General features: G+C 33.0%; 1 protein-coding gene across 4 annotated transcripts in view; it reads right to left on the bottom strand.

The window, feature by feature from the left end:
* Positions 1-11,247: 11,247 nt before the first annotated feature.
* The window catches only part of LOC128558456 (toll-like receptor 4), a 29,632-nt gene continuing 13,193 nt past the window's right edge, over positions 11,248-27,686 (bottom strand). For 2 of the 4 annotated variants that reach the window (XM_053547742.1, XM_053547743.1), the window contains exon 3: positions 11,248-15,923. In XM_053547742.1, coding sequence (XP_053403717.1) covers positions 13,670-15,895 — 2,226 coding nt within the window. In that variant the 5' untranslated portion in view covers positions 15,896-15,923 and the 3' untranslated portion in view covers positions 11,248-13,669. The remainder of the gene's footprint in view (positions 15,924-27,686) is intronic. The other 2 variants (XR_008371637.1, XM_053547744.1) reach the window with 2 other exon arrangements.

Below are 27,686 nucleotides of genomic sequence, written 5' to 3'. Positions count from 1 at the left end.
ATATATCAGATTGGACAACCCAAGTGACTTTTCGGTATTATACACAACTAGAAAATCGTTCTATCTCAATAATATTATTTTCATATTTTCCCTATCACTTGACAAACTTTAATAAAATCAAAAGCGTCGCAGACAGGAAAATGGGGGTTTCCACGCCACAAAGCGTTTGCCAAAACTTATTTATACTTCTCTCAAACACTTCGCCTAAATGATTTTTCACGGACCAAATGTGTAGGTAATTATAAGTTTCACACTTGAATAAGCGAAAAGTGTTTGAAGACATTATTTATTTAGAGTACCAAGGAAATTACTTTTCTTTCTGTCTTCAAAGCTTTTTGTCTTATTAAAATCCATCACGTAACAAGAAATTTACACATGTTGCTGAAGTTGGCGACCTTACGGAATAGCAGCCTGAGGTTGGCGGTCTTGTGGCCTGGCGTCAGCGGCCTGGCGGTCTGAAGTTATCGGCCTGGTGGCCTAGCATACTCGTGTATTTCTTATAGAGAATAACAGGCTACTGTCTTTTGATATCAATGTTATCAGGTCGAGGTTGATATGGGCTGGAAGGGGTGAGGGAACCGAACCCCTTCCGCCCATATCAGCCTTGACCTGATGACATTGATATCAAAAGACAGTTGCCTGTTATTCTATTTATCATGCAACTCATTCAAACATTATGTCCTCGTCTCTTATTTCGTAAAAATATTCTGAATCAAAGACTTGATAAAATATTTTACGGATTTGAATATTCATCCGCCCCTGAAACGAAATAATACGGCAGCCATATTGAATTCAACTTCGACAATGTTTCTTGTCTTTCTGATATTCTTGTAAAAAAATAATAATGAAATAAACTCTTACCTGCATAAAAATAAAAAATCATTCTCTTGAATAAACCAGAACATGCTTTATTTCCCCATTATTAAACATTTGACTCAGACAGCTACATCATGTCCAATGTACTGAAAATTTCACTTCCAGTCAGAGATACTTTCAAGTTTAATCAGGCGTAAAAAAAAAATTGTTTGTTTCCGGTGGCCCGACCTACCCTATTTTTTTACCGCCGACCCTAAACTTTTTTAGCGGTAAAATCGGGCCGCATATTTTTGCAAATAAGTATATTATCATTTTTATAGCTCTTTGCACGAATGGACTACTCCACCGATCGGGCGAGTGGTTTTTACGTGGTAACTTTACCAAATTGAGAAATTAATACATCAGGCAAAATTACCTGGATTGACTGGAATTTACCCGCGAATCGTAAAAATATCAAAACGTCATGCTGGTAATTTTCCATTCCACAAACACGTGCGCCCTATCGTAATATCTTATTTACATCGCGGTTACTTTTGACACAATAAACGCGCGTGGTGCATTCATTTTTCAATGTAATCGCTTCAAATTTTCAACACCGCTTGAGAACTAATACAGTTTGAGTTCTGTAACAATTTTAATAAGATATCGACAGGAATGTAGGCAAAATTCTTTAAAAACGATCAGATTTTCATATAATGTTTTGTAAAATTCAAACAGCGCGATCTTGATTATTTACTTCTTTCTTGAAGTAAATAAACGGAACATACTATGGTAATAAAATTCAGACTCTTGACCAGAATGTACAAAAAACACAATTAAAAAATCTTAAATAATGAAAAAGCGGCAGCAATTTAAATACATGGAGTAAAACGATTTTTGGTAAACAGATTTCTGTTAGCACGGCAGAATAGGTTACGTGACCTCGTGAACGTAAATAGAAATGTGGTTTTAAAATAAAGCAGTATGATGTTGTTGCGGATTTTAATAAGTTTTAAATTATTCATAGTACATGTATTTTTTTACACAACACTTTGTAGATATTCTTTTCAAACAATAATGTAAATTCCTTGAGGGCAAATAGGTCACAGAGGTAGGCTATCCACTATCATCGTTCACGACACATTTACATGTCAGTTTATTCGGGATATTGCACATCCGCTTTTAAAAAAAGATAAAGAAAAAACTTTTTTATTGATTTCTTCTCAACAATTTAAGGAATCGAGAAAGTACGATCAGACAGTGATGTGTCACATGGCGCGAAAACATGACGTAATGCCATGACAATCTCGGGCAACTATACCGCTTTGATCTCCACTTCAGATGCCATAATAACCGACACACTTCTTTTAGCTCTTTGAGGGGGTGTTAATTGATGATGAAAACAAAGCTAATTACTTAGTTTATCATCAGAATAATTACCGATAATTATTAATGTTTTTTTTTTCACTTTCAACACGGGTCGACGTGGGGTGGATGATGATTATTGTGTCCATATTTTGGGACACTTTTCAAAATAATTATTTTTCGGGATAACAGATTGCTACAGTCTTCCATTTTTAATTATTTTAGAAATAAGTCCTGTTTCTTTGAGTCATATGAAGTTATGACGTCTACAACATCACAATTTATGTGATAGAATTGGAGGTCCACTAAAGTCTGAGGAGCAGCTCTCCTAGATTTTAGCAGTTGGTGGACCTGCTGAAAAAAGTTAAGGTCGAGGCCTGCAGTCTTGAAAAGTCGGGTTTTAGATGGGATTTACAGGGTTTTCCCTAGCCCCCAAAAAGGTAGTAAATTTACCACTTTTCTAGGTCCTTGTCCCCCTTTTCTTAGCAAAGGGGGCATGAGTTTTCCCAAAAAAAAAAACAATTTTTCAAATTAATTAAAAGTTAATTTCAATCAATTTAAACTATTAAAAGCCCAAAAGAGTATCAAAGTATTCAAGCAAATCCTAACATGTCCCCCAAAATAGTCTCTTTTTTCCAGAAAAATAAATTTGGGGGGACATGATGTCCCTCAAAATAAATTTCCTAGGGAAAACCCTGGATTTATAGTAGTAAGACGTTGAACAACCACTTGCAGCTTTATTAATTCACAATTTGGGCATACCAGTCAAAACTCCATTGTCTAGCATTTCCAGTTAATCCAGAATTTTAGACTGGGGTAGGGGGTGATGGTATTAATCTCAATGCAGATCAAAGATTCAAATCATATTCCTGGCCAGTGTGCTTTTACTTGGTTTTAGTTTGAAATATAAATGTTGGTTGTTGAATAATATTCAATATTAAAATTATTATTTAAAGAGAGAATCCACAGCAAGATTTCATTCAAGTTTCATGTTTAATCAAATATAAACCATGTTCTCCGCAAGTAATTGCCAACTTCTCCACATAAATTAGCGGCGGAGAATGAATGATATAGGACACAACGATCCTATGACCACTTGATCCGTAGATCGACTGCTCTACCTATTGAGCTAATCGGATGGGCTACTCTGGAAATGAAAAAACAACAAAACACAAACATAAAGCATATATTTATTTCATAATATTTAAATACACAATCAAATGGCATTTTATATTGCTAAAACATCATCAAAGTCATTGTACATTCAGGTGTAAATCAAACATAACAATAGGATGCATGTTTATAAGGTTTATAATCTCCCTGTTTGAAACTAGGATGGTGTTAGGTTTAAAAAAAAAATGCCTACCTACCTACCCTATTTTTTTTTGGCCATGTCACTGGAAACAAACAATTTTTTTTGTTAGGCCTCACTAAACTGACACTGATCCAAGAATTATATTTACAGTAACTGATCCAAGAATGATAATAAATACGAAAACTTTTGTTAATAATTAATTAAATGTCCATGCCTTAACTTAAGTTAGGCATCAAACAAGAATAAGTATACTGTACGTTGTCCAGTGTATTGTAAACCTTTCCAAGAATTGATCCAGGTAAACATTGTGATGTCATGATGAACGTTTCACAATGACGTCATTCAGTGTTATTGTCTGTGCGATAAATGTAGAGACAACCTTATTCAAGGAAATTTGTTGAGATTACAGTATATTATAGAGAATAACAGGCTACTGTCTTTTGATATCAATGTTATCAGGTCGAGGCTGATATGGGCTGGAAGGGGTGAAGCAAAAAATTAAATTTATATTTTACGGATTTGAAAATTCATCCGCCCCTGAAACATCTGAACGAAACAATACGGCAGCCATATTGAATTCAACTCCGACAATGTTTTTGACTTTCTGATATTCTTGTAAAAAAAAATAACAATGAAATAATTTCTTACCTGCGTAAAAATCAAAAATCATCCTCTTGAATAAACCAGAACATGCTTTATTTCCATATTATACAACATTTGACTCAGACAACTATATACATGTCCAAAGCGCTGAAAATTTCACTTCCAGTTCCAGACTTTAAAGTTTTTAAAATCACTGAATTTACACTGATCCAAGAATTATAATTAACTGATTCAAGAATAATAATTAACACAAACACTTTTGCTAATACTTAATAAAATGTGCATGCCTTAAATAAGGCATAAATCAAGAATAAGTATATCATAAATTGTCAAGTGTATTGTAAACCTTTCCAAGAATTGATCCATGTAAACATTGTGACGTCATGATGAACGTTTCACAATGACGTCATTCAGTGCTATTGTCTGTGTGATAAAATTAGAGACAACCATATTCAAGGAAATTTGTTGAGATTACAGAATCTATTTAGAAAAAAAGTTGTGCAACATCGAAACTGGACTCTGTAATAAAATTCAATCTGGAAGGAAACTGATGAAAAACTAGTCCGTCAATATGGGAGGAGCTTAATTTTGATATCAGGTCAGTGACCTGATAACAAAATAAAATATCAGGCAAGTGATATCAGGCACTTTGCATAGTAATTGCATGATAAAAACCCCAAACTGCCATATAAAAGCCAGACGATGGCGCTGGGGCTGGTTTTTATATAAATCGTGCATGCTTCACATCCGAAAGCCCTTTTTCAAAATTTTGAATTAATTATCGAATAAAAAATTTTAAAAAATGCATAAATACACATTCTAATATGACTAACAATGTTTTAATGATCACAACGATATGAGCCATGCCATGGGAAAACCAACATAGTGGGTTTGCGACCAGCATGGATCCAGACCAGACTGCGCATCCATGCTGTTCGCTTTCAAAGCCTATTGGGATTAGTGAAACTGTTAGCGAACAGCATGGATCCTGACCAGACTGCGCGGAGTGCAGGCTGGTCTGGATCCATGCTGGTCGCAAACCCACTATGTTGGATTCTTATGGCATGGCTCATATAATTTGACGTCATGTCGACGCGATATTTAGCGCCATGTATACATCTAAAAATAGCGCTTTCAAACTCGGGTGGTTACACGTCGTTCGAAATAATTCACTCGGGCTGCTCCCTCGTGAAATTATTACGCCCGGCGTATAACCGCCCATCGTGTATAAATAGTGATAAAGCACTGTTTTGCTATAAATTATTTCTTAAATGAAACATTCTTGATCAGTTGGTGTAATTATTTTTTAGAACAAAACATTATGAAGTATAATTTCAAAAAAATTATTTAAACCTAACTGCCAAAAATTTGAATTTGCCGGGAGGAGCTAATGAGGTCATGAACCCTAGAGAAATAGAGAATGTTAACAATTCCCACGTGGTAAATGTTATCAACAAACCTGATAAGCAGAAGGCTTCATATATCAATGGAATTAACACCTAGAGTGCATTGTAAAGCTGTGGCCAGAAAAGTAATTTTGAATTTATAAACTGAGTAGAATTTCACAATCATTTCTGCAGTATTTTTTTTATGTTATGCTTTAAAACAGGTTTCAAATCAAAATGTAGTGAACAACTAAACTGCATACACAATGTGACAATTTATTTCTTGCACACCGGGCTGGCGTTTCCATTGATTTTACCCATGCCGGCAAAACCCATCTGGCACCCCTATGCCAGATGACTCTCGTGCTGTTAATGACAACTAGCGATTCATGCACTGAATATGTAACATACGAAAATATCAGGTACCTTGATAGTTACCCTCCGTTCCTTACAGCATATTTCTCGATTCAAAAGACGTTATTTTACGGTAAGAACATACCGTTACGCTACAAACGATAACACTAAAGGGGGACTTTGTTATTGTGCGTCACTGAAACGTCATGACGTCACTTCTGCTTAAGAACGTTAATTTCCCGCGCTTTGTATACATACTCCACTACAAGAATGAGTGCATTTCTATTTGCTTTTTTTATTTTATATTTTGTAAAATACGGCATGCAAAAAAAAATCTGTTAGAATAAAAAGCTTATATTTTACGATATGCAAGACAAAATATCAATCATGTATTTACGAATCGGATAGAAATATCCGTCCGTTGGCTAGCCTCGTTACCGCTCAATGCGCAGGTGCCCTCGGGACGGATATCTCTATCCGATTCGTAAACACATGACAGATATTTTTAATCAAATAACTTATCATTCTTAAGACATTTTCGCAGCAAAACTTGCTAATTTGTGTGTATTGTTCTGCATCCCAGACTTTAATAGTTTATTATTTCCACACTGATTGCTAGATTATCTCAATTAATGGGCCTGTCAGTTATGACAGAAAAGCTTAATGGCTTTTTGATTTTGAAGTTTCACTGTTCAATTTACGTGAAAAGTTTAAATGTCAGGAATGCCAGTCTCAACTATGACCTAACCATAAGTTTGATTCTAATGTAGATGCACAAAATATGGATAGAATTAATTTGCATCCCTGAACATATGCAGGTTCGTAACGTTTTCTTCTTCAATTACCCATTGTTTACATTTGCTTGTGAGTAATTGAAAGTGAGCTATTTTAGCTGACAGACAGCCTACAGAAGCGTTGTTATTTTATAGGCTCCTCCTACAAAATTTACTGCCAGGGTAGTAAATGTTTGGGCTTTAAGGTATTAGACCCGTAATAGAGTACCTCTATTTTGAGGAGTATTCAATTCCTACAACAAAGCTACTTTGACTGAAAATTTTCAGGGGGCGTAGGTTCAAACCCCACTGGGACCAAATGTTGTTTTTTTCTTATTTTCCCTTTTTCCTAGTAAGTTTTTATTTTTTCAAGACATATTATTGATTTAATGTACAAAAAAATGGATTTTTTAATTTAATAAGCCATTTCTTGCTGTTCAAAGTGAATTTACCTCTAAAACAGAAGGGGGCAGAGTTAGACATCTTTAAAAATACTGAGTTACATGCGGTAAAAGTTCTCTGCATTTACTATTTAGACTACATGTTGTGGAAGAAATGTAAATAGGTTTTACTTCTGCCCCAAGATTATTTTTGAAAGAAGCGAGCAAAATTTAAAACAGTCCCACTTGACTCGACCATAATTTTTCAATGTTGGAGTTAGAATTCGGTCTCATTAAATCCGTTTACTTGAGGCACCCTAGAAAACAATTAAATTACGAGGGTGGAATCAAAAGTAATGCAACCAATGGTGTTAAATGACAACTAAAGGCTGGATTAAGAAAATCTTTATTTCAAACCTTCAAAGTACTTTGTCCATTGGTTGCATTGGTCGACGTTTCTGGAAATACTTGAGAAGCTTTTTAAGAACTTTTTATGCCCCCGAAGGGAGGCATATTAATTCTCAACTGTCCGTCCGTTCGTTCGTTAGTTCGTTCGTCACAAAGTTAACCTTTTGCATGAAGGCACTTTACTCGCGAACCACTGCACCCAGGACCTTCAAACTTCACATGCTGATAGTACTTATTGAGTATACTACCCGTGCTGACTTTGAAGTCACCAGGTCAAAGGTCAAGGTCACAGGGGCCAATGTTAACTTCTTGCATAAAGGCCTTTTACTCGCGAACCACTGCATACAGGACCTTCAAACTTCACGTGTTGATAGTACATATTGAGTACACTATCCCTACTGACGTTGGGGTCACCAGGTCAAAGGTCAAAGTCACAGGGGTCAACGTTAACTTTTTGCATGAAGGCACTTTACTCGTGAACCACTGCACCTAGGACCTTCAAACTTCACATGCTGATAGTACTTATTGATTACACCACTTCTACTGACGTTGAGGTCACCAGGTCGAAGGTCAAGGTCACAGGGGCCAAGGTTAACTTTTTGCATGAAGGCACTTTACTCGCGAACCACTGCATCCAGGACCTTCAAACTTCACGTGCTGATAACACTTATTAAGTATACTACTCCTACTCACTTTGGGGTCACCAGGTCAAAGGTCAAGGTCACAGGGGTCAAGGTTAACTTTTTGCATGAAGGCACTTTACTCGTGAACAAATGCACCCAGGACCTTCAAACTTCACAAGCTGATAGTACTTATTGAGTACACCACCCCTACTGACTTTGGGGCCACCAGGTCAAAGGTCACGGTCACAGGGGCCAACGTTAACTTTTTGCATGAAGGCACTTTACTCGCGAACCACTTCATCCAGGACCTTCAAGCTTTACATGCTGATAGTACTTTATAAGTACACCAACCCTACTGATTTTTGGGTCACCAGTTCAAAGGTCAAGGTCACAGGGGCCAAGGTTACCTTTTTGCATGAAGGCACTTTGCTCGCGTACCCTTGCACCCAGGACCTTTAAACTTCACATGCTGATAGTACTTATTGAATACACCACCCCTACTGACTTTGGGGTCACCAGCGGTGCTGCGGGGGCATTTGTCACCATTAGTGACAGCTCTTGTTTCTTATAAAACTTGGCATTCATTGACTTGCCTTTAGGTACAGAAACCTGGATGGCGAGACCTTTAGTAGTGAAAAATATGGCATACATAATCTTTTTCACACTTGCAATCTTTTTGGCAATACAGGCCTTCTGGCATTTTTGGTGAGCCATACTCGGTTACTAATTTTTCGATGCGGTTCGAAGAAATGTATCCAAGGCTCATCACCTGTTACTACATTCATAAATGTTTTTTGATCGTATCTTGGAAACCTTTTCAAATGCTTGCGTGCCATCTTAACGCTTGCGTTTTTGCTCATCAGTGAGCAAATGTGGGACCCACCTAGCACTTTTCTTTTTCAATTTCGAAATATTTCGCAGAATGCGCAACACACTTTTGAAATGCCAACCATGTCCGCAATCTGCTGAGAAGTATATCTTGCATCAGAAAGTACTATTTGTTTTTTTAACAATCCTTGGACTACCTGCAGACTTAGATCGACCAGTTTTAGGCGCATGATTGACAGACTCCACGCCTGCACAAAATTTCCTAACCAAAATGCAAACTGTTGAAAAGGACATTTCATTACTACCATAAACAGCACATGTCAGCATAAATGTCCTTTGAACCTCTTCCGAGAGAAACGCAAGTCTTAATGTAAGACCTAATTTTGTTCGCATTTTTTACACTTTTACCAATCATTTTGCCTAACCGCCTACCTGTAGGTTTTGTGCAAATGTGAACTGCGGGCGAGATATTGTGTCTACATGATTGTATAATTTATACGTCGATTGAAAGCTATTACAACGGGGAACACGTACAAGGGGTGAATTTTGTACTCGCGCTAAAAATAGCCAGTGGCATTACTTTTGATCCCATCCTCGTAACAGTTTTATTTTGAGTTTTGTTACTGTTTACCAATAGTTTAGTGTTTCTTTTATTAAAATCAATGGTATAATGAATTCTCTGCAAACGTTTTAGACAGTGTCCATTACTTTGCAATTTGTCTTTATTTCGTCTTGCGGAAACACCATAAATTAGGCATGTTCTAATCTCTGGCCTGGCAGGCCTGGCCCGATGAGCCCAATTTTCGACTGGGCCGGGCCAGGCCAGGCCAGATTTTATTGTACATAGAGGAATGAATGGCATAAAATCTAAATATACAATTACAGTAGCAGGCAGTATTAACCTGTATTGTTTACTTGCTGCAGGTCAAACAAAATGAGAAACCAGCCCTCAGGAGAATCATTAATTAGGCGTCATTCATCTTATTTGAAATACAGATTTGCACTGAAGAAAATGGTGTAACTAAATGATAACTACCCATTTTTTCTGTGATCAAATTATTTAAAGTCAACTTTAACACTTGGTTTTAAAACTAATGGCTAATTTCATTGATAAGTTTACCTGCTGCAATATAACTGAATATTTGCATGCAGTGTATGCATCTCTTTGGGAATTGTATTACAGGTTGTGTGTCCCTACTATCCTTAGCTGACCTTTTAACTGTTCAGCTGAACTTTTAATGTGTGTTTGGTATGGTTAAGCTGATGTTCAATTTATGGAAGAGTAATAAAACTAATATTCATTGTGGGACCTCTAACTCATTGTCAGGGTGTTGGCATTTTAGATTATTGATATTTTTCTTGCACAAAAAAATAATGGTGCATTGTGTTTACGTTATTTCTAAGTGATATATTTAACGCTAAAAGATGCTCTTCAGCCTGTTTCACAAAACGTTGTAGGATTTTTTCCACATACTTAGAACAATATAAAAACAATCGTACAAAAATATTCAGTATGTGTATAACCTAAACTACAAAATTTATTTATCGCTTCCCCGCACCATACTATCTCAGATCCTAGAATGGAGATAGCATTATTTTAGAAATTGAAAGTTGTTCAATAATTTCGGACAATACTGAATAATCCTCAATAGACAAAATAATAATAATTAGTTAGGTTATTCAATTGGGGGAAAACCAAACCACCAGTCAACTGTCAATTGAGGTGGAGATCCCCTGATAATAGTCATAACAATTAATCAGGCATGACCTTTAAATTAGACTTAATAGTTATGTTAGCTACAGGCTTATTCCCAGGTGTATAATTTTACAGAGTGGGAATTCAAAATGTATTTATATAATGTCTGAAATATCCAAATTTATTCCTCAATAAGTTCGAAAAGTCAGATTTTAAAGACGCTACAGAAATCACTTTCATCTTTTACGAAATTGAAATCTATGGCCTGGCCTGGCCCGGCCCAGTCGAAAATTGGCCTCATCGGGCCAGGCCAGGCCAGGCCAGGCCAGAGATTAGAACATGCCCACAAATTATACAAAATTTATAGAAAACGGCACGGTAAAAGTTGTTTAAGATGTGCAACACAATGCAGACACAGTCAGCTTTAAGAATATACCCAGCAAATATCATTTTTAAACATTACTACCTTAAAGAAGAATGATTTGTATGAGAAGATGAATATAACGAAAACTATGAATACAAACGTTATAACTCAATAAAGCATAAAAAGAATGTTGCATAGCGTTGAAAACAAAGGAAGGTTATAAAATGCTTCTTGAAATCAAATATTTCAAATTATGCAATAACAGTGAGTTTTCTGATTTTTTGTACATGAATAAATAATTGCCAATAGTTATCTTTATGCTTAAATGGAAAGGCGGATAAATTCAACAAAAGCGATAGATTTTTCAAGATATTATTATTCAACTTTACAATATAAGACACTGTATTACACCAATTGCGAACATCATATGAAACAGATAAAGCTAATACCTATAGGTTATTAGCACGTCGAGTTCTTCAGCGGAAATATTCTTCCGCTGAAGAACGAATGCATATTTCCCGATGCAAAGATAATAACCTTTTAATTACATACGCATCTACACGTATAAATATTATGTAATTATTAAAAATATGTTTAATAACCTGAACAGGATTGACAATACTGAACCAAACAGAAAAAAATAGTGCAACAACACACACTGAATTACATCACGCACCTGATATGAAATTCAGGCGTCAGTGTATGGAAAAAATATTGCCGTTTCCGGTACCAGTGTAACTTAACGAGGAAAAGAAACGAGTATGTAATAAAAAACATAACTGAGCCAATATGAGATAAACAGAGACAATACGAGAAAACAGGGTCAGTACTGAATTCAATCATTTTGATTGGTTCAAAAGAGAGGGCCAATAGAAGGACCGGAGAAGTCACTTCCGTTAGATTTTTAAATGACGCCATTTTGTTTTACATCAGAGTTATAGATTACATAATTTTTCATATTTCTGACAAAAAAAAAATCTAATATATCCACGTAATAACCAAGTATGACTGAGCGGATGTACTATGCATTAGGTTAAAAATAGTGCAAGCGGTATATAATTGTTAATCAATACAGTAAAATTGTGTACTACCACTAAAATCTGGAAATTTTTAAGCAATCAACTGTTACTGCATGACATCTAGCTACATACATACACAATTAATTTATACATTTAGTAAAGTTAATATATTTGATAGGAATTATCTGCATTTAAAGTAAATATCACAATATATCTTTTAAATACATACTCGTGATCATATTTTTGTTCACAGTGCATGTTGTAGTGTTATACCAATGTACAAAAGTCACTGACATCGAATCACATTCCTGTCTATAGCTTCAAACCTCAACAAGCGATGTAGTTGTCCTTTATGAGGTAAAGATATCAACTTAAAGCTAGCTTATGAAAAGTCATTGGTGCTACCTAGGTGACTGCCCGTACCCGTGATAATGTCCGTGAGACATTTTAGCCTTCTTCTTCTTTTCAAAGTCGAAAGGTTGCCAAATTCTTAAACAGTGTCTGTGTGGCTAAACACCCTACAAACCAGACCAAATATCAAGGCAGTTGAGTCATTGAGTTCAAAAGGTGGAAATTTATTGGTTATGAATATCGATAAGAAAAATATACATGATCCGTTGTTGTACGTATTATTATTCATGGCTCAGTATGTTGACATGTTGAGAAATTGTTCATCCAAACTGATAAAGACAGTAAAGAAATAGAGTTAAAAATAATTCTTCTTCTAGGTTTTAACAATGTTATTGCATATCTGTAGTGCGACAGGCCGTTAAACTGGCTTCGTTGTGCGAACAGTTGATTTATTTAATCATGTGGTCATAGGTCCTGCCTTTTTTCAAGAAAATGTCGAATACGGTAAGACTCATTCAACTATGAATGTGATACTTAAGTAACAAGAGCTGTAAAAATGTGACTTACGCTTAATATATAATTATATAACGATACTGGCTTAATGTGAATCAAGACTGTTGTCATTGCAAGAATATTTAACCCTTACCCTGCTAAATTCCTGTAATGAACTTGTCCATCTTTCAGTTTGGACAGTACCATTAGCTGTTAAAAGGGATGCTTAAAAGACACTGACAGAATGGCGAACAATGCAGATCATGATCAGACTGCGCGGAGGGTTGCAAAGGTGGAATCAATTGTGTCCATCATGATAAGGCTTTATAATCTATACCATGCTACTAGTATCCCTTCGCAGAGCATAATGTCAGAATTTATTATAAGAATAAAGAAATGTTTACAGTTTGTTTTTGTTGGGTTTACCGTTGCACCGACACAATTATAGATCAAATGGCAACTTCCCTGCTTTGATTGTAGATGAAGACCACACATGTCCCTCCGTAACGAATGTAACGATCCGAGTGAGGCTTGAATCCACATCAGTGAGGGGCAAGTAATTCAATGTCAGTGACCTTCACCGCTCGGCCACAGACGCCACTTACTCACCCCACCCCACTACACTGATAAAAGAAAGAAGTTACATCCAGATTGTGTGAAGTTTCAAAACAGTAACTGAAACAAATAACATAAGATAACATATTTCAGTTATCTTGCTCATGTTATATTTTGATAACTGAAAACAATTAAAGTCATGAATGTATAGCATTGTCGTTCAGAACATTTAAGCAAACATAAAACATTAGCCAGTAAATGTATCGTAAACCCCTCGAAGTGTCAAACACTCAACATCGTATAATGCATAACATACTGTAAGACTGAACATTATGCATACTACTCAGTTTAGCCACTGAGTCACTATCTTGCTTGTTTAGCTATGAATTCCTCTGCCGCTAGTTTAATAACTGATTCACACAGGCTTCCCCAGTCTGGGATAAGTGTGTAATGCTCTTCGTCCTCAACAAGCTTTGCTCGTGTTAGTCTATTGAAAACAGTGAGGAGGAGTCTCGGCATGGCATCTGTTTTTACCTCCTCTTTGAAGATAAGAATGATTGGTTTGTTTGCTTCATGTGCTTCCCTTAATTCCATTTCACACCAACGACTTTCACAGAATGATTTTGAAATAACAAATATAATGACACATGAATCGGATACGCACCGTAATATTTCGTCAATAATTGGCCGTCCCAAGGAAAAATGTTTATCCCCAATACAAATGACATCCCGTTCACAGCGTACCTCCTTCCTTAAAGCTGCATTCAAAGTAGGATTTATGACATTCAGAACACACGCCGCATCTTCACTTGAATATGATATTTGACATAAATATTTTTCTTTCAAGATACCCTTTTGAAAGTCTTTCAGAAAGAGTTTTCGCTTGCACTTTTCTTTTTCCTTTCTTTTTCGTCTTATCAGAACAATTATCCCTGTCACTAGAATGACAATTACAATGGACACACTTATTATAACTGTTGTGCGATAACATAAATATTTCGCAAGCTTAAATGATTCAGTATCTATTTCTACTTCCTCATTTTCCATTATACATACATGTTTTTTCTCAGGTTGTTGATGTACCAAGGTTATTATCCATTTCATAAATTCAGCACTATCACAACTACATTCAAATGGGTTTCCAGCCATTTCAATGCTTGCAGAAGTACGTGTTTTGTAAAATAACTGAATGTTTGTTAATGCTTTACCTTCTATATATTTTATACGATTTCTGACAATATTTAGTAATCTTAGCTTTTCCAGATGTTTATAAATAAATGTGACTGTCTTTAAATTATTGTCTGCTAAATCAATTACTTCTAATATAACGTTATTTCTAAACAAATCTCGTGGTAAATTTGAAATGTTGTTGTCGGCCACACTAAAATATTTCAAAGCGGTAGAAGCTGCGAGTAAATCCTTAAATTCTGGTAAATTCTCCATTTGAAACAGATGGTTTCTTTCCAGATTCAAACTTTCAAGCACCCTTGCTGTTTTAAGTGCAGATGGAGATATGTACTTTATTTCGTTATTAGAGATATCAACCTCTTTAAGCGTATTAGTTAGTGGAAGATGAAATGTTATATTGAAATACGTTATTCTATTTTTTCTAAAATGCCACTTCTTTAAACTGAAATTACAGTCTGAGATATTCAGTAAGGTATTATTTATAATTACCTGATCGTGAAATATGAAATCTGAATACATGTTTTCAACTTGTAAGTAAAGTATTTTCATAAACTCATGCCCTAATTCAGCGCAATTTCTTACGGTTTTGTTATTCAAAAAGTCATTGTCTGGTAAAAAGAACTGCAAAGGAATTGCGGATATATTCAGTGTTTTGATACCTTGGATAAATGGAGCATAAATCTCATGCAATGTACCAAAATTTGTGTTTTCTGGTAATTTTAACATTCTTGCTTGTGAAACATCAAGTGCTTTTAACAATGTTGGTTTCTTTTTCCAGCGTTTCAGTCTATGCAGACGAATACTTGTTCCCCGTAAGCTCAGACTGCTAACCTTTGCCGATTCAAGGAGATCATAGAATGTGTCATTAATATTACATTGTTTTTCAGACCCACTGGATACGTCGTTTAAAGACATAGTTTCGATTGTAATATGAGCATTTAGAAGAGCTGAAATGACACTGTCCATGTTCAAATAAAAGCACTCATAAAACATGAGTTCTGTTAGATGTTTAACATTGTGGAATGTATCCAAACTAAATTCTTTAATACTGTCCCCTTGAAATCGAAGTTCCTGCAAAGCGTCCAGTGTGCTGAAACACATACTTGAAAATGAAACTACAATTTCGCCATACTTTTGATTGTATTTCGCCTTTATGTCTAAAAAGGTTACATACCGCCAGCTCTTGTGAGAAAACAAGGTGGCATTGAAGGATTTATTACCAGAATATATATTGATAAAAACGCGTGTGACATTTGTAGGCAAAGCAACAGGGACTTCATTGTCACAGCTAAAGGTATCTGTATCAGGATGAGTACACATCTGAAGAGTCCAGTTTGGACAAAAGACACATACAAAAACAAGCGAAGTGAACGATTTAAGCATAGTTATTATGAATGTCATCTTTTGGTAAATGTGTGTCTCCTTTATCCTGAAATAAAAATAATAGTTATTTCATCACACAGAGAAATATTAATACATTTAGTCCTGTCAGACTTAATCGGTTACCTAGGTTTTACAACACAAAGTCTAAAGAAAACTAATAAATAATATGTCATTTTACATAAGATTTGATAGAAAATGTAACTGTAAATTCGTTGTAAAAATAAAGTCTGTTGATTCAAAAAATAGCTTAAGTGGCATATTAAAGAATCCCCCCGCACTCATCTACAACACACACACACATACACACACACGCACACACACACACGCACCATATTGTTCTCCGTTATGATTTGATTTGATACTTCGAAGGTTATTCACCTTTATTCCCTAATTCATTTAAGGAAGATTCTCTTTGCTCAGCGAGGATGACTACTGATAATATATGATAGGTTCACTTATGAAGTTCCATTGATCTTGAATATAGGCCCATGGCTTATGTTCACCGCACATAAACATGACAAATATTTCCCAAGTCTACATGAAGTCTGATTAATGGCCTCGACATAAAAGTGTAACATTTAAAGGCACCACCTAACCTGGACTCTGAGATTCTTTACACTTCATTCCGCAATAGCATGATTAGAGCTCGAGTCAGTAAATACCAAATATATATATAGGATTTTATGCGACTATATAATACTACCACTGTACTTTACTGAACAACAAGGATATAATAATGAATATTTCGCGTTAGGTACAAAAGGAAGTTTGAAATGAATAATATCCTTGAACAGTTATGGCGAAGAATGAATCAAGTATTATTTAAAATAGAAATATCTACAGCGTGTCTGGATGTGGCTGAAAGATAACGAATTAGGAAGTTCCTGTATGACTCTTATATTTGACTGTGTAAAAACATGACTCTTGCGGCTATTCAAGATATCTCAACATCAGTTATTTTCAAAAGATGAAAACTAATGCTTTTATATTAAGCCATATATATGTCAAAGTTTGTATGAGTATTTATGTTATCCTCAAAATACCGTAGCAGATATCTGTCACGTCGAGGGGCAAAGACCAAAAATAGTCGCCAACTCGACAATTTCTGGTCAAGGTTTTGTGTTAGCGGCTACAAAATTCGTTATGGTCCATTCATTCGTCGATTTGTCGTATTTTTGTGTATACTGTCTGTATTTGTCGTCTTGGCGTGTTTTCGTGTTGCGTCTTCGTCCGCCAACACGATAACTCGACATGGCAGAAATCAGCCATCATAAATATTCATGAAAATAATGTGTGTGTATATTTTTTTATTTTTTATGACTGCCACGTTATTCTCCAAGTCAAATCAACTTACTGTAAACGGTTATGAAAGAAAGCTAAAACTACCCAGCCAATCTTTAATTCAAATAATTTCCTCATTTAGCCGTTTCCAAATATTGCATGGTTTCAAATGCGGTTAAACAACATAAATAACACTTCCCGTGTATTCTTTTACAGACATATTTAGGGGCCGAAAAGACCCAATGAAATGATCATCGTTAGACACGTTTCAGAAGTTCAAATTTTATTGTGCGTGCGTGCGTGCGTGTGTGTGTGTGTGTGTGTGTGTTTATTTATAATTAATCCCTTTAATCAGAAATTCTTTCGCAAAAGGGCAAATCAAAAATATTTTTAAGTGGGTCATGATGGTCCGAAATCGCTCACCTGAGATTCGTATATTGCTTGTTTTGGAAAAGGGTCATGCAAGGTAAATATCTGTAAAATGCCTCTGTACATGTTATACCTTACCCCTAGGTATTCTATAAGAACCATGGTCATGAACGGAAAAATATACTAACCCGTTTCAATCGCGCATTTCATACCTAAAACACGCAGTTCGGTAAATTTGTATTATGGATATCAAACAAGTGGTAATTTATCTTCCACTGTGTACCGGCCACATTTCTTCAATACATCTTATCTTAGAAAAACAACATGTAGTTTATAGTTATTTCAACGTTACACAGAAAACGTTGTTGAGCTTCCCTGGTGAAGTTCCGTTCTAGATTACAAAACCATTCTGATTGGCTGTTGTGAAAATGTATGTCAATTGTTTTTTTACTACACGTGTTTGCTAAAATGTGAAAATGCAGCATAAATGTGTAAAATGAATAAAATAAACAGAACACATGCAGAGACATGTACGTTTTCAAATTAAAGATCATACACAAAATGAATTTCATTCAGCATTTCGAGTTTAAGTGTGAAATTTTGAATTTTTTTTTAAATTCTGGTTTTGTTTGTTTACATATCGCAAAACATGTGCATACTGCCATGACCTCTAGACCGGATGTTCATTAGGGAGGGTGAAGCAAGTTTTTTCTGTAACGTTGACGAAAGCATAAACTATGTTGATAATCTCAGCAAAATGGAATATTGAGACAATGTGACTGATGCACGAAGGGGGATAAATTATCGCTTGTTCATTATACTAGGTACCCATTCACCGAACTGCGATAACATATACAGAGGCATTGGTGGTATTCGACTGGAGGTTTTCGTTGACAACATAAAGTGGGCGGAGTAAATTTTCTTTCTGTTCTAGCGCCAGTGGTAAAATTATCTTAAATAGGGTCAGTGGTTTCTGAAGGGAAGATTTTTAAACTCTTTACTGATTGATTCGGGTGGGTAATAACATTGCGCGTTGTGTATGCCTGGCAGAGGGGCGGGACGCGCGGGTGTGATGATGGCACAGAATACAAAGACATAATACATAATTATGCGATGGGGAGGAATGGGTAGAAGGAATGATGACGTGATCCTTAGAGGCAATATCAGGAAACACAAGCAATTAATGTAATGTAATGTAAAACAATGTATACTGGGTGGGGTAGAAGGGTTTGAGGTAGAGAATGGCGTTTTGGGGATATTGTGGATTAGAGCTTGATGTAATTTGGGAATGGGTCGGTCGTGGTGTGCAATTATTTTTACCAGCAGTTTCAGAGGAGAACCTTAACTTTTCCTTGGGTATAGTCATACCGGGAAAGCTATATCCGTCACCAGACAGATGATATGAGAATGGTTTGAAAGAATATTGCGGAGGGTCACCAAAAGAACATTTCTGTCATCTTTTTAAATCGGACCAGCGTCTTTAGAAGAGAAGATTTCCGCATTTTATAGAAAGCGATCTGAAGGAATTTAGTAGAAGGTAACATGGGAAATATTCATGTGAAATTATCTTACAGTCGTACCAATGGTTTGACAGCAGAAGGTTTTCAAACTTCTTTAAACACTACTAGATGCACTTGCCATTAAAAGAGTCATGAAATTGGCCTTACTTTTTTCAAAAGCTTTTTAAAGAGTTTTAACAGGTAACCATTAAAATTCACCCATTACTTCTTACTATTTAAAGGGATTATCAGTAGTATAATAATTGCCAGTTAGATCACACTTTTTAAATTTAATTAAAAAAAAATAATTTATAAAAATTTTTATAAATTATTTAATTAAAACGTATATTTTTTTAAAAACAACTTTCTAATTTAAAATCAACAATTTTTAAAAATTATATTTTTTGTAAAACAACTTTCTAATTTAAAATCAACAATTTTTAAAAATTATATTTTTTTTAAAACAACTTTCTAATTTAAAATCAACAATTTTTAAAAATTATATTTTTTTAAAAAACAACTTTCTTAATTTAAAATCAACAATTTTTTATAAATTATATTTTTTTAAAACAACTTTTTAATTTAAATTTCTATGTATTACGTCACTTCCGTGTACAATGTTCACGTTTATTTTAGATTTAGTTTACTACGTCACTTCCGTGTACAATGTTCACGTTTATTTTTAGATTTAGTTACTACGTCACTTCCGTGTACAATGTTCACGTCTATTTTTAGATTTAGTTACTACGCTACTTCCACACATTTTGAAAGTAGTATAGGAGTCGTTTTAGGTACATTTTCATATTATTTATTAAAATAATTTATAATTGTTTGTTCGTTTGCTCTTTGATTGTTAACTTTTAGTATTTTATACAATAATCATACAACGGTACTTTATCTTGTAACATTTTTATGAAAATAAACAATAATAAACCACAAAGGACACTTAATTTGTCTTGATATTGAGCATTATTATATTTTATATTTTTTTTATATTCAATTACCTTTTGGTGGAGGAAGTCCAATGGGTCGAAATACATATTTTTTAAATAACAAACCCAATGTGTTCCAGGTCCAACAGAGTCGTCTAAATTGATTATTCCACATTCGTTTTTTTTTTTATATTACCTATAAATTATTTCTACTAAATATACCTTTAAAGTTTTTTAATTTTTAATTGTTTACCCATTGTTCTATTTCAAGTTAGAAATTGGTTTGTTTAATTTTTTTTTTTTTTTTATATTGGAATTCGTCTATATGGTCTACGTTGAGAATCATCTGTATACCACGGCCTTTACTTTACAGTTAATTAAAGATGTAGTTAAAGGTATTCAAGACTAGCAGCCAACATGCCTAAAAACCGCCGTCTTGTTTTTGTTTTTGTGTTAATTTAATTATACACAACCCATTAATTGTCTTTTTTGATTAGGTGTAACATATGGTATTATCATATTTCTCTTATCATTAGCTACTGAATCATGCCATTCCCAAGTAACTTACTAACACCAGTACTGGCAAGTCCGATAAAGCACCGATACCTAGAGGGGCTAATATTTTTGGAGCTATTTTTGCTGCCATTGGAAAAATTGTTTTTCTAACAAACCAGCCAAAGCTCCCAAAAATCCACCATTTTGACCTTGACTGGACATTTGTTTTTTTGAATTGTAATTTCTAATCCCTTGTTATTTACAACAGCTTTTTTAATTTGATTAATTTGTGTTTTTGTTAAAAGTAAAGGGAAGTTTCCACGTAATTGTTCATGTTTTAATCTAAAATTATATGGAGTTTTATTATTATAAGCTTGTGCTAAATTTTTCTTTTGTCCATCTGTAAGGTTAACTTTATATTCAATATAATTTGATGACATTATATACTTTATTTTTATTTTAGTTTTATTTTATTTAAAAAGTAACAAGTTCATTTCCAATAGTATTTATTTCAACTGTTTCCTCATACAATACAATTGCGTAAATACGATATCTTGCAGCGGGAAGTGAATTTATTTTAACTGTTAATGTAATTTGTTTAGGATCTTCTGTTATTACTTCATTTTTATATTCCAAGTTAAAATGAACAAATCCAAACAAACTTTGAAAATTAAATCTATTTAAGAGACTTCCAGTAGTTCTGTTATTTTGTTTATAATAATAATTAATTACATCGTCATATATTCTTGATATACTTGTGTATTCTGTTTCTGGATAAAAAACACCATTACCATCTTCAAGACGACAAGAGCTTAAAGTGCAATTATTATTATCAACATTTAGTTTAAATGTATCTAATAAAAGCGGATTCATTAGTTGATTATTACTTTTGTCAGGTCGTTGTAAATAAACAATACATGTTGTGGTTTTATTACACAGCCGTTATTCTAAAAGTTGTATTAATCTGTTGTGTATCAGCTGATTGTGTTATCATTTCCGAAGGTATGACCATCTTGCTTTTATAAATCTTTCAGAAATTAGATTAAGTCCAAATTCATTGAAAACCAAACGCGGAACCCATAGAATTGATTTTGGTACAATTACCCTACCTGGGTCTCCACCATCTCTAAAAATTAATTCATCATCATCTGTCAACCGCAGTGTTATTTGAATTTGACTTGGAGGTATAATATTAGTTTCTAAACCCTGAAAAAATGAATAATTATTTAATGGAATTTTAACATTTACCTCTTTAGTACCCGTGATTAATCCTTCCCTAAAAGCAAAACCTTTATTATCAGCAACAGCAGCAGTAGCAGTAGTATCTAATAAATATATATTCGTTTGTTCCAGTTGATTCTGCATAATCTTTGATAGTTCAACCAGATTCTTTCTATTTACTACCTTATATAAATTGTAACATATAAACATTTTTTCCATTTTGTTTAACCATAATGATCAATTAATGAAGCTGCATTATTAATTAAAGCAATTTGATCTCCATCAGCATAATTACCACCACCAAGCTTATTTACTTTAAAACTTACTTAAAATAACCATTAAACCAATCAAAAACTGAGCTTCTATCATTAATTGTAAAGTGATATCCCTTTTTTTCTTGCTTAACATTATTTCCCAAGACAGATATTAAGGCTGTATCTAATTGAATAGGAGTTAGTTCGTATCTTTCACAATATTGTTTTGTTCTAAATGTATATTATATATTATTTTATTTTTTATTAAAGTTAAAACTTTAGTTTTATAAATTAATCTGTTAATACGTTTATGTGTTCCAGCACGAGCCTGAAGCTCATGAAGAGCTGAAGCTCCAGATCCTGACAATAATCTATTTAGTCTTATATTAATATCCTCCTCCTTCTTACTATTTTTACTGTTATTCTTTTCTTGTAATTCCTTAACAATTAAATCACCAACTGCCGGAGCAGGTTTCTTTTTAAATTTTTCAATAATTTTATTAGCAGCTAAATTTCCAACTTCTGTTCCAACCTTTTTTGTTCCACTTTCAAGTGCTGCTTTTCCTGCTGTTTCTAATACTTTTTTTCCAGCGATGCAACTCCACTTGAAAACAATTTTGTTAAAGTGTCAAAGATACCTGTTCCGCGTATAATTTCTTCTCCCGTGTGAGCATCAACATAAATAAATATTCTTTATTTTGTCATAAACTTTTTTATACATTATATAAAACTAAAATTTTTATTTCTTTTAAAATTAGTGTAAAAATGTTTCACCTCATTAAAATTAATTATTCTACCAAATATGTCTGTAATATGTATTTTATTGAATCTATCATAGTTCTATTAACTTCAGAATATCCAACTCTTCGGGGTTCCATTCTAAATGGATAAGATCTTGTAAGATCTGCAGTACTTAAAGCATAGATAATATCACTGAAATTACCATCAACAGTGGATTATCAATAAGATCACAATGATATAAATTGTATCCACAGAGTTAGTTATATTTGGTGTTGTTAGTTCCCCATTCAGTATTTCTCAATGCTTTTTTCTCAAATCCAAGCAGTGTATGAAAATTTGACATTCTTAAATCTAACATAAAATTATCTTTAATTGAAATCAAAATCTTAAAACTACTTAAATCAAATTCCAAACTTATTGGAGCAATGTCTGATTTATCAAATTCATAATCATCATTACTTATTAATGTTTCCTTATATAATATTAATATCAGTGTAACTGTAAGAACCATTTGTAAATATAATATCTTTCCAATCCTTACCATTATTATAACGAATTCTTTTATTATAATATTCATCACTAATATTATGCCAAGAATAAGTCATGGTGTTAATACTATCCAAACCAACAGCATAAGTTTTATTTTTATCTAAAATTAAAGAACGACTAAATTGATTGTAAAATCACTAGGGGTATTATTTTCGTAATTTTTAACTGTTTCAGACTTAACACAATTTTTGTTCCATTTATATAATTATTAAACATATTTTTTAATAAAAGTGTAAATTCAAGAAAAATATTTTTTATATAACATTTCATGTTGTTTTGGTAATAATTTATCGATTTTTAATAATTGATCTATTACCATAATACCTTTATTTTTTAATTCTTCGTTATTATTTCCTGCATCAATTGAACCACAAATTAACTCTAAATCATTAACTAATTCTTCTGGATTACACGGACAAATACCATAACCTTGATTGCCGGAGGCATTGACGGAATCACCCCTAATTATTTTTTTAAATTTCATAGATCTTTTATTGATAGGTAATCCTGATTTTTCTGTTAGTTTCTTAAATATTTTTACCGAATGGATTGAGTGTTTTTTATTTTTATTATATCTTTTATTAATCAAATCAATTAAATCATTATCTACCTTAGTGTTAATTACTTCCTTTCCTGTTATTTTATTTTTAGCGATTAATCTGTTTTGGCCATAAAGTTTATTTAAATTAATAAACAAATTACCATAATGGCCGCTTGGTGAAACTTTATAATATCTTATTCCTTGTCCAACCGTAGGAGCTAAACCAATAATATATTCTAACTGCATTCTGTGCTTTATAAGTTCTCTACGATCATTTTCTAACTCTTCTATTTCTGCTATATCATTTGGGGTTTTTATTTTCCTATTTTTTTACTGCTTATTATACCATTTAAACTTTGGACATCCTTGTTGGTATTTTTTATATCTGCTCTAAAATCTTCTTCATATATTTTTTCTGGATAGTCATTATCTAAATTAAATAAATAAGACATTTCGTTCGGGGTTTTATATCCATATTTTTTTACAACACCAAGATTTATACCAACATCAAAATTTGGTATTTTTGGCTTTCTTTTTCTTTTTAATCTTTCAACATATTCTTTGATTTCATCTTCTTCAGGCGGATCAAACATCTCACTCCTAGATTCTTTAAGATATTAATTTAATAGTCCGTCTTCCATTATTCTTCTAGACCGTAATCTTTATTTAAAATATTAACTGATTTTTCTGATAAACCTCTAAACTCTCTTTTCGTCCAATTTCTTCCTAATAGATTTGTTAATATTTCTTTATTTTCTGGCGACACCGGTCTTGTTACTCTTTCTGTATATTCTGGTGTGGGCATAAGTCTAATAGCCCCCATCTCATATATCGTGGTTGGTAATTTTTTTTTACTTCTGTTGGTAATTTTTCATACTCTTCTTTACTCATCACACGATCTGCTGGTGGTGGAAAATACCTTTCTTCAGTTATTCCTGACCTTTTTCTCCCATAATCTTCTAATTCATCCCCAATCTATTGGTGTTAAAGGAGCTGGTTTTAGAGCTTGTTGCTGTTCTTGGAATAACTCCGGTAAACCCGATATGTTTCTATATCTTTTATTTCTCACCCAGTAACGCTAATTGTTCCTTAATTCCAGGTAATGCTTTTAACTGACTTGATAATTCTTCTTTTTGACTTTCTATTCCTTCAGTAATTGGTTTATAAATTTCAGTGTACATATCACGATTTGCAGCTTTTCTAATTTTTTCTTTCATTATGTCTTCTCTAAGAGCCCTCATCTTTTGCCCGATTAAGTTTTTTCTTATTCTTATTTCATTAAGTTTTGATTGCATTTATATAATAATGTAAGGTAATGTAAAATAATGTAAGATAATGTAAAATAATGTAAGATAATGTAAGATAATGTATTATTATATATAAATGGAAATTCCAAATTATGATACAAAAAGTAATAAATCCAATAACTTTAAACAACATTATCCTTTTATGCCGGATTCATGTTTTAGAATGTTAATATGTGGATCTTCTGGATCTGGAAAAACAAATACATTAATACTATACTTCGAAAACTCTTATATATTTGATAAATTATACCCATATGCTAAAAACTTAGAACAATCTAATATCAGGATTTAATTAAACTTTTAAATGAAATTGCAGAAAAAAATAAATTGGATCAAATGAATACTTGAATATTCAGCTGATCCAGCCAAATTGAACTTGTGGAATCTTGAATCAGAAAAAACAAAAAGTAGTAATATTGATGATTTTGTATGTGAAGGTAAAAAGGTTCAGAATGAAATAACAAAATACTTCATTCAAGGACGTCACAAAAACTGTTGTGCTATTTATTTAAGTCAGTCTTACTATAAAACACCAAAAGATATTAGAATTAATTGTTCACATTATATTTTATTTGAAAGTCCAGGTAAACGAGAAAATGATATGATTTGTAATGAACAAAATATTAACCCTAACTCTTTTGCTAATGCAACAAATCAAAAATATGATTTTTTTGTATATCGATAAACCAAGAAAAGCTTTTAAAAAAACTTTACCGGTAATATAGATGGGAATGTTTAATAACACAAAAGAAAGAAGTAAACCTGGCAGCGTAAGTAAAGTTAAATTTGATATTGATTTAAGTGATTATGCTACTAAAAAACAATTCAAAAAACTTAGAAAAGAATCGGAATCATATCTTCACAGAAATAAGGAACTTGATAACACAATGAACAGAGCATTAGATATGGGAGGTAATAACCTTATAAACCTAGGAAATCCAGATAAACCCAACGATGCAGTTTCGAGACGATTTATGTTTAGAAAAGTTCAAGGTGTAATAGATGATTATAATCTTGAAGATGTCAAAAGTATAAAACAGACACTAGAAGCAGAAGTAAAGAATATTGAAGATTTAACAAAAGATTTTAAAAATAATTCATTATCAATAGTTCAATTACAAGATAAAATTGAAAAAGAAATGAAAGCTATGGTTGATTCTATTAAAGAACTTGAAGAGAAATCTGATTTGACAGACGAAAACATAAAAGAAGTATTTAGAACCAATTTTGAAAAGTTATACACTCAAAGTCAAGAATTAAAGATAGTATGATTAAACATGAAGAACTAAAGACAAGATTATTGAGCTGGAAAAAGTTACAAAATATGTATCAGTTAGAAATCAGAACGAAATAAATAAAACTAAATACTGAAACTGAAAAAAAGAATCAAGATTTATTAGAATTAATTTCAAATAAACTTGCAGAATATAAATCTGAATTGGAAAAGGAGCTTCACAAAGAGGTGATGATCACGGCACAGCATTAGATAACCTTAAAAAGAGCTTAATTCTAAATAGAAACTTTAAGAAACAACTTCGGATCTTGATTAGTACTGTTGACACACGTCATAATTTAAAGTACGCGGAATTAAGTAAACTTACAGGTTTATTACAAGAAGATATCAACGAATTTAATGATAAAATTAAAAAAATAATAAATGATCTGGACTCTGTAGTTGAAATATCAGCTAAACAAGGAGAATCAATTACTGTTAATACCCAAGCAATTTCTACTAATACCCAAGAAATTACAAAAGTAAAAAATGTTTTCTTAAAACAAGAAACACAATTAGCTAGAACAAAAGGTGTTGTTGACATTTTGTCTGCTTCTGAAGTTGCTACAACAAAACGAGTTGATGATTTAGCTAAAGTAATTCTTGAACATGAAAATAAATTTGTAGAATATAAATCTGAACTAGAAAAAGTAAGACGTGAAGTGTTTCTTTTTGAATATTATAATAGCAAACAGTTACATGTAGATTATATTGTGGGGGGAAAATATGACATTGAAGATAAAACAGTTACAACAAAATGTATTAAATACCACAAATTTATTTGCATTATTTGGAATACGAGTTAATAAGATAACAGATTATAAAAGTTTTATTAAAACAGATCATAAATATAATGATCCCGAGGATATGAAGCGAGTGTATTTCGAGTTCAACTAGCTGGGGATTATATAATTGAAGTCAACATTATCGTTGGTTCACCCCTGTGATAGTAATGTTGTTATCCATTTTTCATTGTGGAGCGAGTCTGATTTAGTTGGACGTGAGATGAATTTCAATGTTTCCAAGAAAATTGAAATTAATTTCAGCAAAGGAACATTGTTTACAATTCATCTTGGATGATTCCAGGAATTCATATACTATAGAACAGAAGTTATGCAAGATTCTATCTAGTTAACTAAAACTTTAATCAAAACTTTAATGATTACTTTGTTTTTATTTAACTGGAATAATTATATAATGGGAATATTCAATATATAAACGAAAAAGTAAGTAAAATACGACAACAGATAATAAGAAAACCTCCATTGTTCTTAACATGTTATACTGAAGATACTGATAGTGGATTATTTCAATGGAAAACTGTAAATGCTAGTCCTGGTTTAGTTC

This window comes from Mercenaria mercenaria, chromosome 7 (genome assembly GCF_021730395.1).
Source record: "Mercenaria mercenaria strain notata chromosome 7, MADL_Memer_1, whole genome shotgun sequence".
Classification (NCBI taxonomy): domain Eukaryota; kingdom Metazoa; phylum Mollusca; class Bivalvia; order Venerida; family Veneridae; genus Mercenaria; species Mercenaria mercenaria.
The sequence above is the reverse complement of the archived record's forward strand: the minus strand, read 5'-3'. Positions and strand labels throughout refer to the sequence as shown.